Consider the following 20,696-nt stretch of genomic DNA (forward strand, 5'->3'; position numbering starts at 1 on the left):
TTTGTCATTAAAAAAAAAAAAAAAGGCCATGCGATTTTATTGTGCAATTTAGATGCAGTGATCAGCCAATTGAAATGAATGGATTGCCCTACTGCATCACAGTGCAAAACTGGAAAATACATGCAGCATTGCATGTGTGTGTGACATTGTATTCTGTCAAATAGGGACAGCCAAACTTGCTGAACTACTCAAATTTTAATCCATCTATGGCCAGCTCTAAGCTAGGCATACATGTGGAAATGTATAGCCAGGGATGTACAGGAAATTAATCTGTAACTACTGTGAAGATCCCGCTCACAAGTGGATACTTCTATGAAACTGCAGCACAATAAAAACTCTAAGAATTACAACCCTCTAAATACCGGCACAAAAATAAACTTATTTTGGGTAAATGGATCTCCAGCCAAAACGCTGCATTTAGTTTTGAAAAGGAAAGAGTTAGAAACGATTTGCTTCATGTACTTCTTTAACCACTTCAGCCCCAGAAGGATTTACCCCCTTAATGACCAGGCCATTTTTTGCAATACAGCACTGTGTTACTTTGACAATTGCACGGTTGTGCGATGCTGTACCCAAATAAAATTGAGGTACTTTTTTCCCCCACAAATAGAGCTTTCTTTTGGTGGGATTTGATCACCTCTGCAGTTTTTATATTTTGCGCTAATAAAAAAAGCCGTCGATTTTGAAAATAAAATAAAAAAACTAAAAGTATTAATCAGTTTAGGCCAATATTCCTCTACATATTTTTGGTAAGATAAAAAAAAATTGGAATAAGCATATATTGACTCGTTTGCAATTTTTAGTGGGACTGCCACATTGCGGTCAGACAGATCGGACACTCTTGACACTTTTTTGGGATCAGAGCTAAAAAGATCAACTGATCACTGTATAAATGACACTGGCAAGGAAGGGGTTGACACTATGGGACGATCAAGGGGTTAACTGTCCTAGTGAGGCACTTTCTAACTGTGGGGGGGGGAGGGGACTGACTGGGTGGTACAGGGAGATGGCTGTTCCTGATCACTAAGGACAGACAATAACACTGTACTCCCCTGACAGAACGGGGTTCTGCTTTATTTACACACACAAATTATATTTTATTTTTATTAATTGCTAATACCTGTAAAGTAAAAAGCCTTGGCTGTAGATGCTGTCTGAACAAATGAAAGATAGTGTCACTCATCTTTGACTCCACTTACTCCATATGAATGCACAAAAAAAAATTAATACATATTCGATGTACAATGGGTTTATGGGGAGCTGTAAACTTTTTTTTTAGTATTTATAAAATTTAATTTGAATTGCTTGTTTGAATTATTATTATTTTTTTTTTCAGTCGTGTGTCACAGCACCAATCAGGTCTGTGCAGACACAGATTCACACTGCAGCATGCATACAACAGCAACACTCAGTAATAGAAGCCCTTCCCAAAGGTCTTTCCCTGCAAATGCCAAAGAGCAGGGAAAGATCATGTGACCACACAACATTACTGCAAGAATAAGGTACTTAGCGCTTAAAGACTGCCTACCACACACACTATTATTTATATATATATATATATATATATATATATATATATATATATATATATATATATATATATATATATATATATATATATATATATATATATATATATATATATATATATATATACACACACACATACATACATACACACACGTCAACTCTATTGCATGAAATAAAGCAACAGTGTACAATTTTAGCACTGATCACTGTAAAAATGTGATACTGGTTGCCTAAAAAGTGTCAGTTAGGTGGTTATAGCGCAAAAAAAAAAAAAAAAAAGAAGAGGGGATCAAATAGCACTAAAAGAAAGCTCTTTGTGGAGGAAAAAAAAAAAAAAAAAAAAAAGGACGTCTATTTCATTTGGGTACAACGTCACATGACTGCGCAATTGCCAGTTAAAGTAACGCAGTGCCGTATCGCAAAAAAAGACCTAGTCATTAACCACTTCCCACCCGGCCAATGCACATATACAGCCGGGTGGGAGCCGTCTATTCCTGATAGGACGTTCAGGAACGTCCATCAGGAGGAGCGGGATCGCGCGCACGCGTGCCCGCGCAGCGGCGCGATCCCGATGCGCCCGGGACACGGCGCATCTCAGATCGGCAGGAGGGCTCTGTGATTGGCCCTCCTGATCACATGACGGCCGTGTCCAATCACGGCCGTCATGCGATGTAAACAAACAGCCGGTTGCTAGGCAATCGGCTCCTCCTCTCCTCACACAGAAGTCATCGCTGAGGAGAGGAGAGCAGATCGCTGCAGCCAGCTGATGATCAGTGAGTATGAGCTGTTTTTTTACAGCTTTTTACTCACTGATCTTCAGTCTAGTGTAAACACACAACACACCACACAGTGTAAACACAGTCCCCACATATGTCCCCAAAACACACATGTCCCCAAAACATACATGTCCCCAAAAAATAAAAACACATGTCCCTAATAATAAAAACATGTCCCCCATATATGTCCCACTAAAATCACTTGTCCCAATGATTATGTGCACACATATGTACATGATCATTTGCGTACATATGTCCGTGATCACACAAACCAATTATTATACACTTAACGGAATTTTTTTTACCAAAAACATGTAGCAGAATACATTTTGGCTTAAATTTATGACAAAATTTGATTTTATTGGATTTCTTTTAAAATAGAAAAAAGAAAATATAGTTTTTTTTCCAAATTTCCGCTTTTTTGCGCTTATATCGCAAAAAATAAAAAACGGAGTCGTGAATAAATACCACCAAAATAAAGCTCTATTTGTGCGAACAAAATTATAAAAATTTCATTTGGGTACAGTGTAGCATGACCGCGCAATTGTCACTGAAAGCGCTAGAGCGATGAAAGCTGAAAACTGGGCTGGGAAGGAAGGGGGCGAAAGTGCCCTGTATTGTAGTGGTTAAGGGGGTAAAACCTTCCGGGGCGAAAGAAAGAAAGAAAGAAAGAAAGAAAGAAAGAAAGAAAGAAAGAAAGAAAGAAAGAAAGAAAGAAAGAAAGAAAGAAAGAAAGAAAGAAAGAAAGAAAGAAAGAAAGAAAGAAAGAAAGAAAGAAAGAAAGAAAGAAAGAAAATATATGATTTATGTGAATGAATTGTGGCAATTAACACTTCTTTATTTAGTATCACTTTATCCCTTCCCCACTACACCCAAAACAAAAAAAGTGAAATAAAATTTGGCTGAAATTTTTATTTGCAAATTCAGACAAATACTTTACTTCTCTGGACTTGTTACTTCCCGGCTCTAGGGATCTTGTAATAAAGAACAATGCTGTTGGAGAACAAAATTAATAGCCAGAGGTGAAATTCCTTCCAGAGATAAGATACAGTATTCCCCAGGCCTCATCCCAAGTGCTTCATCCAACAAAGCCTCCACTATTCTAAAGGTTAAAGCTGGAGCCTGTTCACGGAACTCTGGGTTTTATTTAGTAGTTCTACCAAATGACAGCCATGGGTGGCTGGGGCTGCATCTCATTTCTAACAGATTTTATTCTTAGCTCCACTCGGAGCAGACAAAGGTCTTATACACAGTATGGAGATGGGAGATTTAGCCGTATTCCAGATCAGCAAAATACCGGATATATCGTTTCCATAAACTCCATGTTGCTTTTTTTAGGGTTCCTGCAAATCTCACAGTTCATTCAGCCCCCATTCACACTTTAGCAGCTGTCATCTTGTTCCCCTACACACCTTCCTAATTGTGTAATCCATCACCCTACACTCAAAAAGTACTTTTTTTTGTTGCTTATTTAGTACAGAACGCCTATGCATTTAGGTGAAAAAACACCCCCCCACCCCGGTTTACTTACCCGAGCCCCTTCATCTCTTCGGCGGGGACACGCTGTCCTTATCTCCACTGGGTCTCGGCTCCTGAATGGATAAATTGATATCAGTGCAGCCATTGGCTCCTGCTGCTGTCAATCAAATCCAATGACTCAGGCGCCGGGGGCGGGGCCGAGTCCGGCATGCGTGTCTGTGGACGCAAATGCTGGACTCGGGAGCGAGATTGCGAGGTCGGCCCCTCGGGAGAGCACTTCTCCTAGGGGATTATCTGATGCGGAGAAGGAACTGCGAGAGCCGCCCGGGGACCCCAGAAAAGGATGTTCAGGGCCACTTTGTGCAAAAACAAGCTGCACAGTGGAGATAAGTATAACACGTTTGTTAATTTTAAAAAAATCCTTTACAATTCCTTTAACTGCAAATACTGTCCCCTGTGCCGATTTTAAACCAACTTCAGTTTAACCTAAATTTAGGCTTTTAATCTAATAAATATTCTAACCAATGCTTCAGGCATATAAAATGTTTTGTATATTTTAAAACAGGACAAAGAGTAGAGAGGGTGAAACTCCTTAACAGAGACACACACACACACACACACACACACACAAATAAAAACCTGACAGGTGTTCTAATCCCATCCACTCCATCGAAGGCCCCTTTTACACGGGCGATCCGATCAGGTCCACCTGTCAATTTTCCATGTATCCCTATGAACTGGTGGGTGTAAACATACTTGTGTCCGTTTACACCCACCCTACTTCCAATCTGATCTAGTTTGCAAAAAACAAAGGGGGATATTCCATCCTTTATCTAGACCAGGGGTCTCCAAACTGCGGCTCAGGGGGCCAGATGTGGCCCTTTACTAGCCTTTATCCGGTCTTCTACCGATTTCAGGCACTATTCCTCCCACTGACACCAACAAGTGGGCACTATTTCTTCCACTGATACCAATGAAGGGATACTATTTCTCTTACTCCTCCTACTAACCATATTTATTCTCACTGATGTTGGGCCCAGGACATTTTCTGCGCCTGCTGGCCACAATCCGGCCCTCCTAAAGTCTGAATGACAAACTGGCCCTTGGTTGGTGACCCCTAGTCTAGACAAATTAGATGGCAGTTGGGTGTAAACAGATAGCCGGTCCGTTTACACCCAGCCACCCATAGAGTAGAGCCTGTTGTCACCCCCCCTACTCTACCCTACTAGACCGATCCCCTGCTGAGCAAGTTGGATTCCGTCCCATGTAAAAGGGACCTAAAAGATAAAATGCTTTTAGTTATCTCTGAGCCCCAGAATAAGCCCTTCTATAGTCCTATGCCATTCGTCCATTGTGGGAGAAAAAAAGCTGAAAGTGACTATTGAATACAAGTATTCTCCTTTGATAAACCTTCAATAAAATCCTGCTGATGTCTTTCTGATGCAATTAAAGCACTGCTCCGCCCTACAGCCGTTCTCTGGCAGTTATACTTTATAATTATGACATAATCAGCTTTGTAAATAATATTTATGGGCTTCTTTCTTTATACATGTACAGAATCTTGCAGGATCAGCTGTGCCCCCTGTTAATGTTGTTCATTAGCCCTGGGGTCCCGGGCTTACACTGTCTACATGGAGTTTGTTTGGCATCCTCATGTTTACATGAATAAGAAGTGACAAGTAGGTTCCATTTTCAAGACATTGATTACCATAGTGTTCGTAAAAATACCAATATAACAAGCACAGATAAACAACTGGAATGCTCACAATTACACAACACTAAAATGGAGCTTTAGGCCTAGTTTACAGTTGTGGTTCAGGGAGGGGGCAGGGAACCGCAGTTTTACCACCCATCTTAATCAACACGGTGGCAGGAGGGTGCTGTACACATGCCATGGATAAAATGATATCCCCGCTGAATTCGGTGGTCAGTTCAACAGCCAAATGCAACCCATTTAAGTGAATAAAGCCACTTCCCAACTAGGGCAGCCCAGGCGCAATGGGGAGCTTTACAGGTTGAGAAAAGGTGACGAGGTGGTGACAGACACCTGACAAACGCTCTCTGAAAAGTGATCCACTGCAGATTGTTTTTTAAGGGGCAACGCTAGTGTGAATGACCCCCAACAAACATTTACAGAAAGTGGCATGTGCAATAAACTCCCAGGAAGGGTTACATCTGCAGGCTGCATACCAATATTACTCCCATTACTTTAACATAATATAATTACTTTTAATCACATAAGGCCTACCACAAAAAGAGGTCATAATGCCAGAAAATAAGGACTCATAAGTAGGAGAACTGACACGAACAAAGGATTTCACCGTTTATTAATGCAATCAGAGGAATTCATAAGGGGTGTTGTAGACAGGCTTTAGAACGCCATTGAGGTGCACCACCCAATGTATGTACCCGTCAGAGACCGGTACATGAGTCTGTGTCTGCATTGGGGAAGGAGGGTCCACACTGTGCACTCCTTCCCTTTACTGGCCACTGCGCCCATCACACTGACCTGTGTATGGCTGAGGATTATTATAGTACAGGAAGGTGGAGCCTAATGGAGAGATTAGTTCCCCATCAGGCCCTCTCTACTTCTGGCTGACAGTACATGGGAGTGGGCGGATCCATAGCCACCATCTAACCCAGTAGCAGCTTTCATAACCGCCCCCTGCCATGCACTGTCACTCAAAAATTAAGAGGACCTGATGGAAAATTAGTCTCTTGGTTCCTCATCAGTCCCTCCCACCCAGTGACAAGTCATCCCCCAAATATGGGCATTGCCTCATTTGGGTGAAGACATCAGCTGTATCTGCAGGCCTTTTCCTTACATTTAGCGTTCGGCCGAAGATCTCCCCACTGACAGCTGAATGTGGCTGGGGATAGGGCTCTGAATGGGAAGCTGTCACACTCATGACAACTTCCCAGCACACACAAAGTCGGCTTTGTGTACTGATGTACTTCTCTACGCCAGATCTGAGTTTGTCTTAAAGTGTTACTAAATCCTCTTTTGTTATTTTTAAAGAAAAAAAAATAAAAATGTTATACTTACCTGCTCTGTGCAATGGTTTTGCACAGAGCAACCTGGATCCTCCTTTTCTTGGTTCCCACGTCGGCGCTCCTGGCCCCTCTCTCCTGCCAGGTGCCCAAGCAGGCGCGCTCCCCCTATGCCCCTTCACAAAGTGGGAGTAAACTCCCTTGCATGGATTTTTACCTAGCATCATTACCTTGCAGCATCTTTGAAGCATGTTTGGGGAGCTAAAAAAAAAACACACTCAAACACAAACACACACACACACACACACACACACACACAAAATGCTACTCTTAATTTGAAATGAATGGGAATTGCCTCAAAAAACGTGCCACTAAGCATTTTTGGTTCAGTTTTTGAAGTGAATCAGTGTGAAAGTGCCCTAAATAAAATAAAAAAAAGTGCCCTAATAAGGCCTGCCTATACAGTACAGTAATCTCCTAAACATGCACCATTTAGGAGAGATTTACTTTAGATACAGCCGGTGACGTCACTGGCACATGCACTCTGAAGGATCAGCATACCCGTACCGTTCCTTCAGAGCCATACAGTGACCCCCGCTCGCATGCGTGGAAGTGACATCATTGCTAGCTCAGTCATTCATATCGATGAAGCCGGCGCAGTGGTGACAAGACTCCGCTGGAGGGGTTAATTTTCAGGAAAGTCTGTAATAATGCGCTAGTATGCGATGCATACTAGCATATTATGACCTAAACTTTTTTTTTTTTTTTAATGCAGTTTACTATTGCTTTAATACAGGGATTGAACCACTTGCCCTCCGGGTAGATTTAACCCCCCTTCATGACCAAACCATTTTTTGCAATACAGCACTGCATTACTTTGACAATTGCGTGACCGTGCAACGCTATACCTAAATGAAATGTCCCTTTTTCCCCACAAATAGGACTTTATTTTGGTGATTTTTTATTTTTTTGCGCTATAGACAATTTTGAAAAATAAATATATTTTACTTTCTGCTATAAAGCATATATAAGAGAAAAAAAAAAATAATAAAAAATAACGAATGTCTTCATCAATTTGGGCTCACATGTATTCTGCTACTTGTAAACAAAAATCCCAATAAGCATATATTGATTGGTTTGCGCAAAAGTTATAGCATCTACAAATGTGATTTTTTTTTTTACTAGTAATGGCGGCGATCAGCGACTTTTAGTGGGACTGCGATATTGCGGCAGACAAATTGGACATCAACACTTTTTGGGGATCAATGACACTAATACAGTGATCAGTGCTAAAAATATGCACTGCCACAGGTGTGCGCAGGGGGTGTGCTAGGGAATCACTAAACCCTTATCACTTGTGTGGTGCCGATTCCCCTCTACTGCCCAGGCTTCCCCTCTCACTGCTGCTGGCTTCCCTCCTTCCCCCTAAGCTGCTGCGGGGGGGGGGGGGGGGGGGGGGTTTCAGGATGGAGAGTGGGGAAAAGGTCTAGTCAATATGTCATTTATCGGCCCCTTATTACCGGCCCACTCACTCGCTGTGTTCAATCATAACTGAAGCATAGTAAACTGTTTACTATCTTCAGTTTGTGAATGAACAGGAAGCCACTCAGCACAGAGCACTTCCCATTCATTCACTGTCCAGTGCAGCCCAGGCTGCAGAGAAAGGCCTCCATGTTTGAGCTTTGGGTTGCACACCTATGGCACTGTCACTGTACTAATGACACTGGCGGGGAAGGTGTTAACATCTGGATTAAAAATGTTTCCGTGTTTTCTTACTGTGGGGGAGGTGCTTGTACCAGGGGAAGGCATGGATCGGTGCCCTTGCTTTGCAGCAATACGATATATGCCTTCTGTACTGACAGAGCAATGATCTGCCTTGTTTACATATGAAGATCGCGTTCTCCCTCTGTACCGAAGGACCTGCGGGCACCAAGTCTGCGGTACCCACTGACCAGCTCATAGCAGGAGAAGGCCGTTGGTGGCGTTGTGTGCCCCAGAAGTGTCAGATCACATACTAGGTACATGACCTGGCTCAGCCATGTAGGGATGAGCTTAGGCGTGTTGGCATGGAACACGTGCAGAGCCCGCCAGGAAGTTGATGCAGCACTGCACCGACTTACTGGCGGCCTCTGCACGTGTTCCATGCCAACACGCCTGAGCTCATCCCTACAGCCATGCCACCTTATATCTAAGTTACACGGTCAGCAGGTGGTTAATTAGGGTAAAAAAATGCCCTGCCTTTAGAACTACTCTACTTAGTCCTGATGTCAGCTTTCGTCTGCATTTCCATGCATTTTTCCATGGTCACCCATTGAAGTCTATGGGGAACAAAAATAAATACACACACACACACACACACACACACACACACACACACACACACACACACACACACAAAGGCGGCCTGCATCTATGCATTGCAATGTTGTGAATGTACCCCATTGACAGTAATGGGATTCCTCCTGCCCTACAATGGGTAATGTGTGACAGATGGCTGTATCTACATTGCATGTTATAGAAATCATTGGGGGTCACACCCATCACCCATGTCTGTCTATGCCAATCACAGGGGGGTGATGGGTGCAGGGACCAGAACTGCCCATCATTCCCCCATGACTCCTCTATGGTAGAGGGGTGGTGACGTCACAGTCGTGCTCTAGGTGTGTCGTCCCCCCGGTATGAGGACAGCTCCATGCTGGGATGGAAGTTCCCCGCTCTCTCACACAAAGTACACAAGGAGTTGTCAAGAGTTTCCCATGTCCGCCCCACCGAGCCCACTCACCACCACGGCGGTCACCGGCTGCCCAGGGATGAAAGACATGACTCCGGACTCCGCTCAACTCGCCAACACCCTCACTGGACAAAGCGAACCCGGGCCTCACACACGCCCACCTCATGAATATGAATAGAGCAGGCGGGCCTCTACAACAAACTCCACCCACAACCTTACATTTCGGAATCCAAGCTCAGCAAACCACGCCTACGTTACAGACCAGCCCTCTTATTACTACCACACCCAACGTTCCAGTTAGGCGCAGAAGCCACGCCCCTACAAAGCAGCGCCTGTAGACGTGCTCATAAATTAGAGCCATGCCCGCCCCTTACAGAGACTTCACCTGTACAGGCAGAAGAGCGGGACCCCGCCCACTGAACTGTAAATAATGGGGCACCGTGTCTTGGAAGTCAGTCTCCGCCCCCTTCCTGAGCAGATGGTGTCTGGAGAAGAATGTACAGGAGCTCTATGGGGAGTGAATGCTGTGCTGGGTTTACAACTTTCAGTACATTTACAAAAAAGTTTGTAAAATCTGTCATTTCTGCATCTGTCCATGAATGTCCATTACGGTCATGTAAGGGGGTGGAAAGGTGCAAAAATTGTAACATTTACAGAAAGCTGACAACCTAATGCAGTGCAAATCACTAAGCAGACCCGAGAAGTGCTCACTAGATGTGATTGGATCATATAAGCCAACATTGTTTTTTTTTTTAACAATTGTTAAGTTGGAAGATTTAAGCTGCTTTATGTGATGTTTTTTGTTAAATGGAATTGTTGAAAATTGTATAATTATTATTATAATCAAAAAAAAAGCTAAAACTGATCTAACCATTTGTCCTGCCGAAGATTTACTCCCCTTCATGACCAAGGCATTTTTGTGCGATACAGCACTGTGTTACTTTAAGTGACATTTGTACGGTCATGTAACACTGAAACCAAATAAAATTTGTCATTTTTTTCAACACAAACAGAGCTTTCTTTTGGTGGTATTTGATTTTTAGATTTTTTTATTTTTTTTGCACTATTAACAAAAAAGGCCGAACATTTTGTTTAAAAAAAAAAAATTTTTACTTTTTGCTATAAAACCTATCCAAAAAAATAAAAAATAAATGTATCAATTTAGGTCAATATGTAGTCTGCTACATATTTTTGGTAAAAAATATCCCAAAGAGCATATATTGATTGTTTTTGCTCTAAAGTTATAGCGTCTACGAACTATGGGATGTGTACTGGAAATGTTATTTATTTTATACTATTAATGGCGGTGATCAGCGACACTAACTGACACTTTTGACACTTTGCGGGAACCAGTGACCCTAATGCAGTGATCAGTGCTAAAAATATACACTGTCACTGCACTGACACTGGCTGTGAAGGAGTTAAACATCTAAGGCTATCAAAGTGTTAAATGTGTGCCCAGCACGTGTTTTTGTGTAAACTATGTGCTGCTTTTACTAAGGGAAGTGATGGATTTTATTCTCTGCTCTGCAGGATCACAAACGTCATCACTTTCCCCCTTGTCAGAACAGAGCTCCCATATGTGCTATTTAGGGACTAAAATACCAAACAAGTTAAATAGTGTTTGAACTCAAGTTTGTACCATTGGCGCAACAAATTTAATTCGATTTTCAGCTGTGGGATAAGGAAATCTTTACGTGGTTTGGTAGAATTAATATCATAAAAATGAATGTAATGCCAAGATTGTTATACTTGTTCCAGACCCTACTGATTAATATCTCCCCAGGGTTCCTGGAGGACCTGAGAGCAAGGTTTATTTGGGTGGGAAAACCACAGAGAGTACGTAGAGATATTTTAACCCTATCAAAAGAAAAGGGAGGGGTCGGATTCCCGAATCCAGTTGGCTATTATGAAGCGTCACACCTAACACGAGTATTGGATTGGTGTGTGCTTCAAAAGGATAAATCATGGATACATATGGAACAAGCAACGACTACCATACCCCTGGACGGAATAGCATGGCTCTTGGATGTGGAGATACCACAGGCTGTGATGAGACACCCGACAGTAGGTGCCATTCTTCGATCTATTAAAAAGATGTTCAAGAAAACTGAGGTGTCGACTCATCCCATGATCCCAATTTTGGGTACTCCGAGTTTTGAGACCAGGGTTTTAAGGATTTAAGGCGACGAAGAATAAGTAGGCTTCTGCATTTCTCAATAGACAATCATGTGATGACTAGTGGGAAGATTGAACGAGTGTTCGCAGGGGATCTAGACCCATTTAGGCAAACACAGCTTAAAGAGGAGGTAAACCCTGATGGGTTTACTTCCTCTTTGTTTCCCTGCAAAGGCAAAGCAGAATGGGCTACTATGCATCGCACAGTAGCCCATTATGTGTCACTTACCTGACACAGGAGCCAGCGATGTCCCCAATTTCCTCGCCGGTTGGAAGTGTCCATCTTCCTTCCGGGGTCACGGACTCCGTCTCTGTGACTGGCCGGAGTTGCATAATGTCACTCCTGCGTGTGCACGCGGGAGCCGCCAGTCACGGCATGTCGTTTAATGAAAACGGCACGCCATGACCCTTCTGAAGTGCGCATGTGCCGAGTACCAGACCCTACAGTACATCTGCATGTGCAGAAGGAATCCTCGTACGGGGGAATTGTAAACCATGTAGGTTTAGGAGATATTTGCAGCACCTACAAGTAAGCGTTAATCTAGGCTTACCTATAGGTTAAAGTGTGTTGTAAGGGTTTACAACCACTTTAGCTCCTTCCTTTGTTCAATAACATTGCGAATTTCAGTGGTACGTATACCCTCTAAGTTTGAGCAGATATGCTAAAAGGGCGAACCGCTGAGACATTCACTATCATTAATGTACTCCTTGCTGACTGAGTTGAAAGCCCCACTGGCCTTTATGCAAGCATGAGAAAGGGATTTGGGGCAGGGCCATCTTTAACCACTTGACCACTGGGCACTTAAACCTCCTTCCTAACCAGACCAATTTTCAGCTTTTGGTGCTCTCACATTTTGAATGACAATTACTCAGTCATGCAACATAACACGTATATGAAATTGTTGTCCTTTTTTCATACAAATAGAGCTTTCTTTTGGTGGTATTTATTCACCGCTGGGTTTTTTATTTTTTGCGCTATAAATCAAAAAAGACGGGAAATTTGGTAAAAAATAATAATCTTTGTTTCTGTTAAAACTTATTGGCGAGTATAGGGGAGTATTGGCAGAGTATTAGCAGAGTATTGGGGAGTATTGGCGAGTATTGGCAGAGTATTGCAGAGTATTGGCGTGTATTGGCAAATATTGGCAGAGTATTGGTGAGTATTGGCAGAGTATTGCACATTATTGCAGAGTATTGCACTGTATGGGCACGGAGCAGCACTGTGGGCACTACAGATCCCACCCACAGCACTGCTAAAAATTATCTCTCCCCTCTCCTCTCTCACTGTACAGATCAGTATAGAGAGGGGATGGAGGAATGACGCTGGTTTGTTTACATATGATTGCTCCATCATTTGACGGAGCAATCGCGTGGTAAATGGTCGCTACAAATGACCATTTACCATAATGCGTGATGCGCGGGGTCTTCCGGACCCGGCGGTCACAGATGTTTGCGGGAGCACCTCTTCAGAAAAAACAAAAGGGTGAACTAACACCATACACCCTGCCCTGTGCCCTCTGTACTTACCTCTGGGGTTGCTTAACTGTCATTTCCCAAGCAGCTGCTCCAGTGGTCTGGGCATTTGAAATCTGTGCTCTTCTCAGTATAGCACTTCCGGGGCAGATCAGAACGATTCTGATTGGTCAGTGAATCCCTCTGATCCATCCCCGAAGTGCTGTACAGAGAAGAGGGAGAATAGCGGGAATTTCAAATACCCAGACCACTAGATCAGCTGCATGGGCACTGAAAGCTCAGCATCCCCAGAGGTAAGTACAGATTGGCCTAAAGGAGAATTAGAAGGACAATAGCGAATATAAATTCACTATTGTCACACAACTGGGTGGGCTCTGCGCCCCGAGCCCACCCTTTTTTGAAGCCAATTAGAGCATCTGGCTAATTCTACTTCTAAAAAAAAAAAATATTGGAATCAATGCATGAGGTGCTCTGCATGTAGATTAGGGGCCGGGCACATGGATTGGGGGGGAAGCGCCCCTGTGCCCCTAATGGAGTGGCCGCCACTGATATAAATGAAAAAAAAAGACAAAAAAAATTGAAAAAAACCCACACTATTTCCTACCTTTTGTTATACAATATATCCAATAAAATCAAGTTTCTTCATAATTTTAGGCCAAATGTAATCTGCTACATGTCTTTGGTAAAAAAATAAAATAAAATAAGTGTATATTAATTGGTTTGTGTGACATTTATAATGTCTACAAATTATGGTATACATACTGGAATTTACGCAGCTATAGACGCTATACTGTAATGATGGTAATCAGCGACTTATAGTGGGACTGTAATAGGGTGATGAGCAATCTGGCACTAACAGACACTGGCTGGAAAGGTCACAAACTGACACTGACATCACTCATGACACTAATACAGTGATAATACTGTACACGGACACTGTACTAATGACACTGGCTGGGAAAGGAGTAACATCTAGGGGAAATCAAGTGCAACGTGTGCTGCTTTTACTTACTAATCTGGCTGTTTTTTCTTTCTGGGAGAATATCTGAGATAAAATAACAGCGTTTTTCCAAAATGTTTTTGCAATTCACAAAAAAAACACTACTAAAATAAAGTATGAGTTATTTCATCAAAATATGCAGTATTTATCTCATGAAACCATGCAGTATTTCATCTCGTATCGGCTTAGGGCGCCAACATACTTACTAAGGGAAACAGGAAGTTAAGCCTTGCGGTCTCACAGCCTGTTTCCTAGTGTGCATGCACAAGTGGTGCTGCGCTTTCTAAATGGTCCCGTTGTCTTCTGGGGGGACCTGTGTGTCTCCTAGAAGGCAGCAGGGAAAGGAGGAGGGGTTGAAAATGACATAGGTTGTCGTAACGTCCTTACATGGAAGTAGGAGCGGTTACCTGTTTTTGACAGGTATCTGCTCCTCCCTCCCTCTGAAAGGTGCCAAATTTTACACGGGGGGGCAGATAAGCGGAAACTTCCACTTTTGGGGGGAACTCTGCTTTAATGTCGTTTTATGAGGTGTTTTTGCTTTTTGAGGTAAATGCCACATAAAGTGATAGTGAACTTAAATTTTCATTATCTCATAAGATATTCTTTAGTGAATTGAGCCCAGTGTTCTGTGTGTGTCGTTCTGTGTGTCTATAAACACAGAATTTTGTGTGCCTAAATCATTAGCTGAAATCTGCTGCCAATTTGTGCTGTGTCCAAATCACAGCGCAGGTTGGCAGGGTGTGCAGTACGTTGTCCGGCCTGCCTGTGCCGCCCGTCCACAGCAAATCTACTGTGGGCCGGTGGCAAGTAGTTGACAGAGTTGGGCTGAACGCCCCCCGGTTCGGTTCACGCTAGAATGCTAGAACATGGCAAAAGTGCGGACCCAAACCGCGAACCATTGGACCTGAACTTGTAAAACCAAAGTGCCCATTTTGAAGGCTTATATGCAAGTTATTGGTCATAAAAAGGGTATGGGGGTCTTGGTACTGCCCTGGCGGACTTGTATTAATGCAAAAATTTTTTTTTTTTTAAAGAACAGTTTTACAGTGATATTAAAGATGCTTAAAGTGAAACAATAAGGGTACTTTCACATTTGGAGGGTGCGTTAGCGGTATAGCACTGCTAATATTAGAAAACACTTTACTTGTAAATAACTTTTCAATGCTTTGTACCAGGATCAAGATTTTAGTGTCATTTTAAACAGGACAAACTACAGAATAAAATTTGCATTTTTTACCTGCAGTACACTACTTATTTTTACACTAACACTGCTCAAAGTGCATTTTGTTTAGTTTAGTTTAAGTTTAGTTTTGTTCTGTTTAATTGTCTAAGGATTACACAAAAAAAAAGAAAAAATTTAAATTGTTGCAAGAAAAAAAAAGAAAAAAAAAAAAAATATATATATATATGTGGTAATAAATGCAGTATTTTTATTTGTACCTACTGGTAAGCTTATAGTAAAGCTTACCTGCTGTAGGTCAATTGAATATCTCCTAAACATGCACTGTTTAGGAGATATTCTAGGGAGCAGCCCTTACAAACCACTTTGACCTACAGGTAAGCCTAGATTAAGGCTTACCTGTAGGTCCAATAAATATCTCCTTAACCTACACGGTTTCAAGAGATATTTTACAAAAATAGGGCACCGCTGTCTACGGCGCAGGCGCACTGGGCGTGCCGCAAGTGAAGGCAAACATGCTGTCACCTACAGCTCCCGCGCGCGTGCGCCAGAGTGACGTCTTTGCTGCTTCGGCCACTCACAGCCCTGTAGCAGCGATATCCGGAAGAAGATGGACGCTTCGTGCTACAGGGGACAACGGTGGCATCGCTGGCTCCTGTGTCAGGTAAGTGACACATAATGGGCTACTATGCAATGCATAGTAGTCCATTATGCTTTACCTTTGCAGGGAGACAAAGAGGAAGTATCAGGGTTTACTTCCTCTTTAAGGAACGGCATACCCGTGCTGTTCCTTCAGAGCCCTGTACCGCAGTCGTGACTTCCACAGACATGCGGGGGTTTGACAGAGTCATAACTTGGCCATTCAAGTGTAGCCCACGAACCCGGAAGAAAGACTGGATGAAGATGGAAGCCTCTGCAGTGGTAACCGCGCACCACTGGAGGGCTTCATTTCAAAGTAAGTCTTTTATAATGTGCTAGTATGCAATGCATACTAGCACATTATATCTTTTCCTTGCAGAGTTTGCTTGTTTGTTTTTTTGTTTTATTTTTACTACCGCTTTAAGTAAACAAAGTTATCACCAAATAAACAAGTCCTATCAGAAATGTAAAAAATGCTCTGGTCCATAGGGGTGAACAGGTGTGAAACACAAAGGTCCCCTATCTGTAAAGTATTTAGGTACTTTTGTCTTTTTACTGTGCCATGTAACACTCTCTCCCAGGAGTTTGAAGAAGATCTAATGAGCTTCATAATATAAGAAATAGATTTTTTGACTAGCATGTGAAATGTAAAGGCAAAACTCCAAGCAGCTTGACCACTGACTGTAACTACAGTTGCAAAGAAGTCTAACGTCCTTAGGAGTGTAGTCAACCTCTCTGAATGTGGCTACAAGAGGAAAATGTACTCCAGTTTGAACCAAAAAATAGTGCAAACTGTAGACAAAGAGCCACGGAAAACTTCCGAAGGGATACAAGCTGAACTGTACATCAGTGTCTGATCTGCTGCTTTGTGACGGTGGGCTCAAAGGAAAATGGTCCAGGATGACTTTACTGTTGAACGAAATATATAAAGCCAAACCAGGATTTGCCTAAATGCATATTGACAAGCCAAAATGCTTCTGGGAGAATGCCCTTTAACCCCTCAATGACTGCCCATCTACATTGTACTGCAGACAGACGGCCACTGTAGGCAAAGTGAAGTACTGGTAGGTCGCTGCCTACTTCCAGGTTTATAGTGCACGCATGCGCCACCCGGTCGGCTCCCGCTGTGATTGTACACAGCGGAAGCCTGTCAGCAAGTCCCAGCCAAAGACTTACACCTGGGATGTGCTGATCATCTGTGTACACTCATGCTGTGTACACGCGATCGGAATTTCAGCCAGCAAAAGACCGATGAGAGCTTTTCATCGGAAAATGCGACCGTGTGTATGCTCCATCGGAATTTAGCTGGCTGAATTCCCGCCAGCAAAAATTTGAGAGCATATTCTCAATTTTCCTGATGGAAAAACCTTCTTTTCGATCGCGTGTATGCAATTCCGACACGCAAAAAATCACGCATGCTCAGATTCAACTACGAGATGGAAGCTATTGGCTACTGGGTATTGAACTTCCTTTTTCTAGTCCTGTCGTACATGTTGTACGTCACTGCGTTCTTGGCGGTCGGAATTTGGTGTGACCATGTGTAGGCAAGACAGCTTGAGCGGAATTCCGTTGGGAAAACCATCAGACCTTTTTTCTGACCATAATTCCGATTGTGTGTACGTGGCATCACAGCCCAGAGCTCTGTGTTGAAATTTAATACAGAGCTCATTACACAGGGAGGGATCTATCAGTTTCTCATCCCTGAAAAGCAGGGATGAGAAATTGAGAGATCATTAGTAAAAAGCAGCACACTTTACACGTATTACACATAGTTAACCCCTTGATCTCTCTAGATGTTAGATGTTAACCCCGTCCCAGCCAGTGTCATTAGTACAGTGATGATGTATATTTTTAGCATTGATCACTGTAATATTGGCACTGGTGATGTTAGTGGTAGTCAGTTGCTCCCAGTGGCACATTGTCCACCACAATAGTGCAGTCCCGTTAAAAGTCGTTGATCACTGCCATAAGTAGTATAAAAAAAAAAATATGTATATCATAGTTTGTAGGCGCTATAACTTTCACGCAAACCACTTTTGATTTTTTTTAAATCAATAAAATGTAGCAAAATACATTTTGGACAAAATGTATGACATTTTTTTATTGGCAATAGCAGAAAGTAAAAAATATATTTTTTGCTATTTTCTGCCTTTTTCCCAAAAAACAGTGGTGATCAAATACCATCAGAAGAAAGCTATATTTGTGTGAAGAAAAATTATATAAATTTCGCTTGGGTAGAGCATTGCATGACCACACAATTGGCAGTTAAGCCCCATACACACTATCAGATTTTCTGATGATTTTTGTCTTCAGATTTACCAAAACCATGTAGTGCAAGGGCCTGCCTGATTGCATATAAATTGAAACTCCTAAGGTTTGACCTCATATTATATGGTTTTGGTAAATCTGAAGGAAAAAATCAGCAGAAAATCTGATAGTGTGTATGGGGCTTTAAACTAGCGCAGTGCTGAATAGCAAAAAATGGTCATGAAGGGGGGTAAAATCTTCCAGAGCTGAAGTGGTTAAACAGATAAATCAAATGCGATGATGGATGCCAATTACTTTGGTGAGTTTCAATTTGCTTCAGAGAAAATTGTGGGTTGGAGACTTTAATTTTTTTCCTACGAGGGATAAACGGAACCCCCTTTTGGATGTGAAGGACTGCATCGTATATGGGCAAGGAGCTGGAATTCCATAAGGCTGATTTAAAGGCGAATTACCCCTGCTGGGGTGTATTCTTCTGGTGAGTGGGGAACCTTGTGGGGGAGCACGGAAGTCACTTGAAGGATATACAGCAAGCACGAAAGTCACCTTATGAATATAATTTTTGGATTTGCACAATAGATTTCCTAATAATGGACATTTAACACATATTTTTGCTTTTTTGCTTTTTTGTTGGGTTTTTTTCTTTTTGTTTCTTGGTCACATATATATTTTTTGAAGGGTGTTTTGGTACACAATATACATGTATATATTTTTTATATATTTTTTATGATTTTGGACTTTTTTCTTATATATGGACTTTAGATTTGCATTATATATCCACACCTTGTGATAGTTTTTTTGGCCTATGGTATTTCGAGTTTTTGTTTTTGTTATATTTTATATACGCTTCTATATAGGGTGGTTTGTTTTCTCTTTCCTTGTTTTCAGATTTTTATTTTTTTTATTTTTTAGTCTTATTTTTTCCTTCCTTTTGTGGTGGGGTTGTATCATTATGAAAACTTTGGAGTATATGTTTACAGTAATTTTCACTTTATAACCTGGTTCACCTCGTATATAGGCACGTGCACTTTATATGCCTGATTTAAAGTGCACAATTTATTCTGTTACACATTTGCACTTTAAAAGTAGTTTTGTTTACATGTGAGGGTGATATGCTGTTGGATGAGTTCACATGCAAAAATATCTATGCGATTCTTGGCCTAAGTCGCATGTGAGTATCACATCACTTATTTATATATATTTTTTGCACATAAGCACCTTTTGGAAGCCTAGGTTTTGGTTTCCTTTGATATAAGTGCATATAATCTCTGGACCAGGCTACACCTAATAATACCCATGCGACTTTGGGTCTAAATCGCATAGGGGATCACATTGATGCTGCCATCATGTAATGACCTATAAATCGTTCAGTGGACATAAATAAATACATTTTATGTTAGTTTTTTTTACATATACCTAGTGCAAACAGGTCGGACAGGAAACACATTAACCTTTCAATTTATCATTCTTTCGGCAGAAAATTTCCAAACTTGTCCTTTGTTTTTTCAGCTCAAAAACGTCCAAACAATTATCAATTTTGTGCCCATTAACTGGCCGAAAAAACGAACGGTCTAATGGCTGAATTTCGGCCTTTTTCCTATATTGTATATCCAGCATTACTTGTGTATGGTAAACCTTAGGGATCAATAAGCCACCACATATCATACTACATTGGTTTCAGCGGAATCTAGAAACAGGATCATAAAAGGTATGGAGGAAATAGGCGGTGCATGGAATTTAATTTACAGTATACTCAAACATTCTAAACAAAGGACAGTTTATTGCCCTTCAGACTTTAGAGGGGCCTGACTGTGGTCAGTGGAAATTGAAATGCCTCAGTATCAGAGGGAGTAAATGAGGTTCTGGTCTTGGTGGTCAGTGGTGGTGGGGGACAATCCATTATCATTATAGCCAATTAAAGGATTGGTGCCCCATTCTTGGTATAAGTTGGGGGAATAATGCCCCATTCTTGGTATAAGTTGGGGGAATAATGCCCCATTCTTGGTATCAGTTGGAGGAATAATGCCCCATTCTTGGTATCAGTTGGAGGAATAATGCCCCATTCTTGGTATCAGTTGCAGGAATAATGCCCCATTCTTGGTATCAGTTGCAGGAATTATGCCCCATTCTTGGTATCAGTTGGAGGAATAATGCCCCATTCTTGGTATCAGTTGGAGGAATAATGCCCCATTCTTGGTATCAGTTGAAGGAATAATGCCCCATTCTTGGTATCAGTTGAAGGAATAATGCCCCATTCTTGGTATCAGTTGAAGGAATAATGCCCCATTCTTGGTATCAGTTGAAGGAATAATGCCCCATTCTTGGTATCGGTTGCAGGAATAATGCCCAATTCTTGGTATCAGTTGAAGGAATAATGCCCCATTCTTGGTGTATTTTCTTTTATCACCACTGATGTCAGTTGGAAGAATTGTAGAAAAGAATCTGCTTGGGTTG

General features: G+C 41.9%; 1 protein-coding gene across 1 annotated transcript in view; it reads right to left on the reverse strand.

Annotated features, from left to right (window-relative positions):
* Positions 1-9,701, reverse strand: part of TAX1BP3 (Tax1 binding protein 3) — a 35,473-nt gene extending 25,772 nt beyond the window's left edge. The window contains exon 1 of the mRNA XM_077480269.1: positions 9,559-9,701. Coding sequence (XP_077336395.1) covers positions 9,559-9,597 — 39 coding nt within the window. The 5' untranslated portion in view covers positions 9,598-9,701. The remainder of the gene's footprint in view (positions 1-9,558) is intronic.
* Between the last annotated feature and the right edge of the window lie 10,995 nt (positions 9,702-20,696).

This window comes from Lithobates pipiens, unplaced genomic scaffold, assembly GCF_037356315.1.
Source record: "Lithobates pipiens isolate NorthernLeopardFrog02 unplaced genomic scaffold, aLitPip1_a1.2 Scaffold_16, whole genome shotgun sequence".
NCBI lineage: Eukaryota > Metazoa > Chordata > Amphibia > Anura > Ranidae > Lithobates > Lithobates pipiens.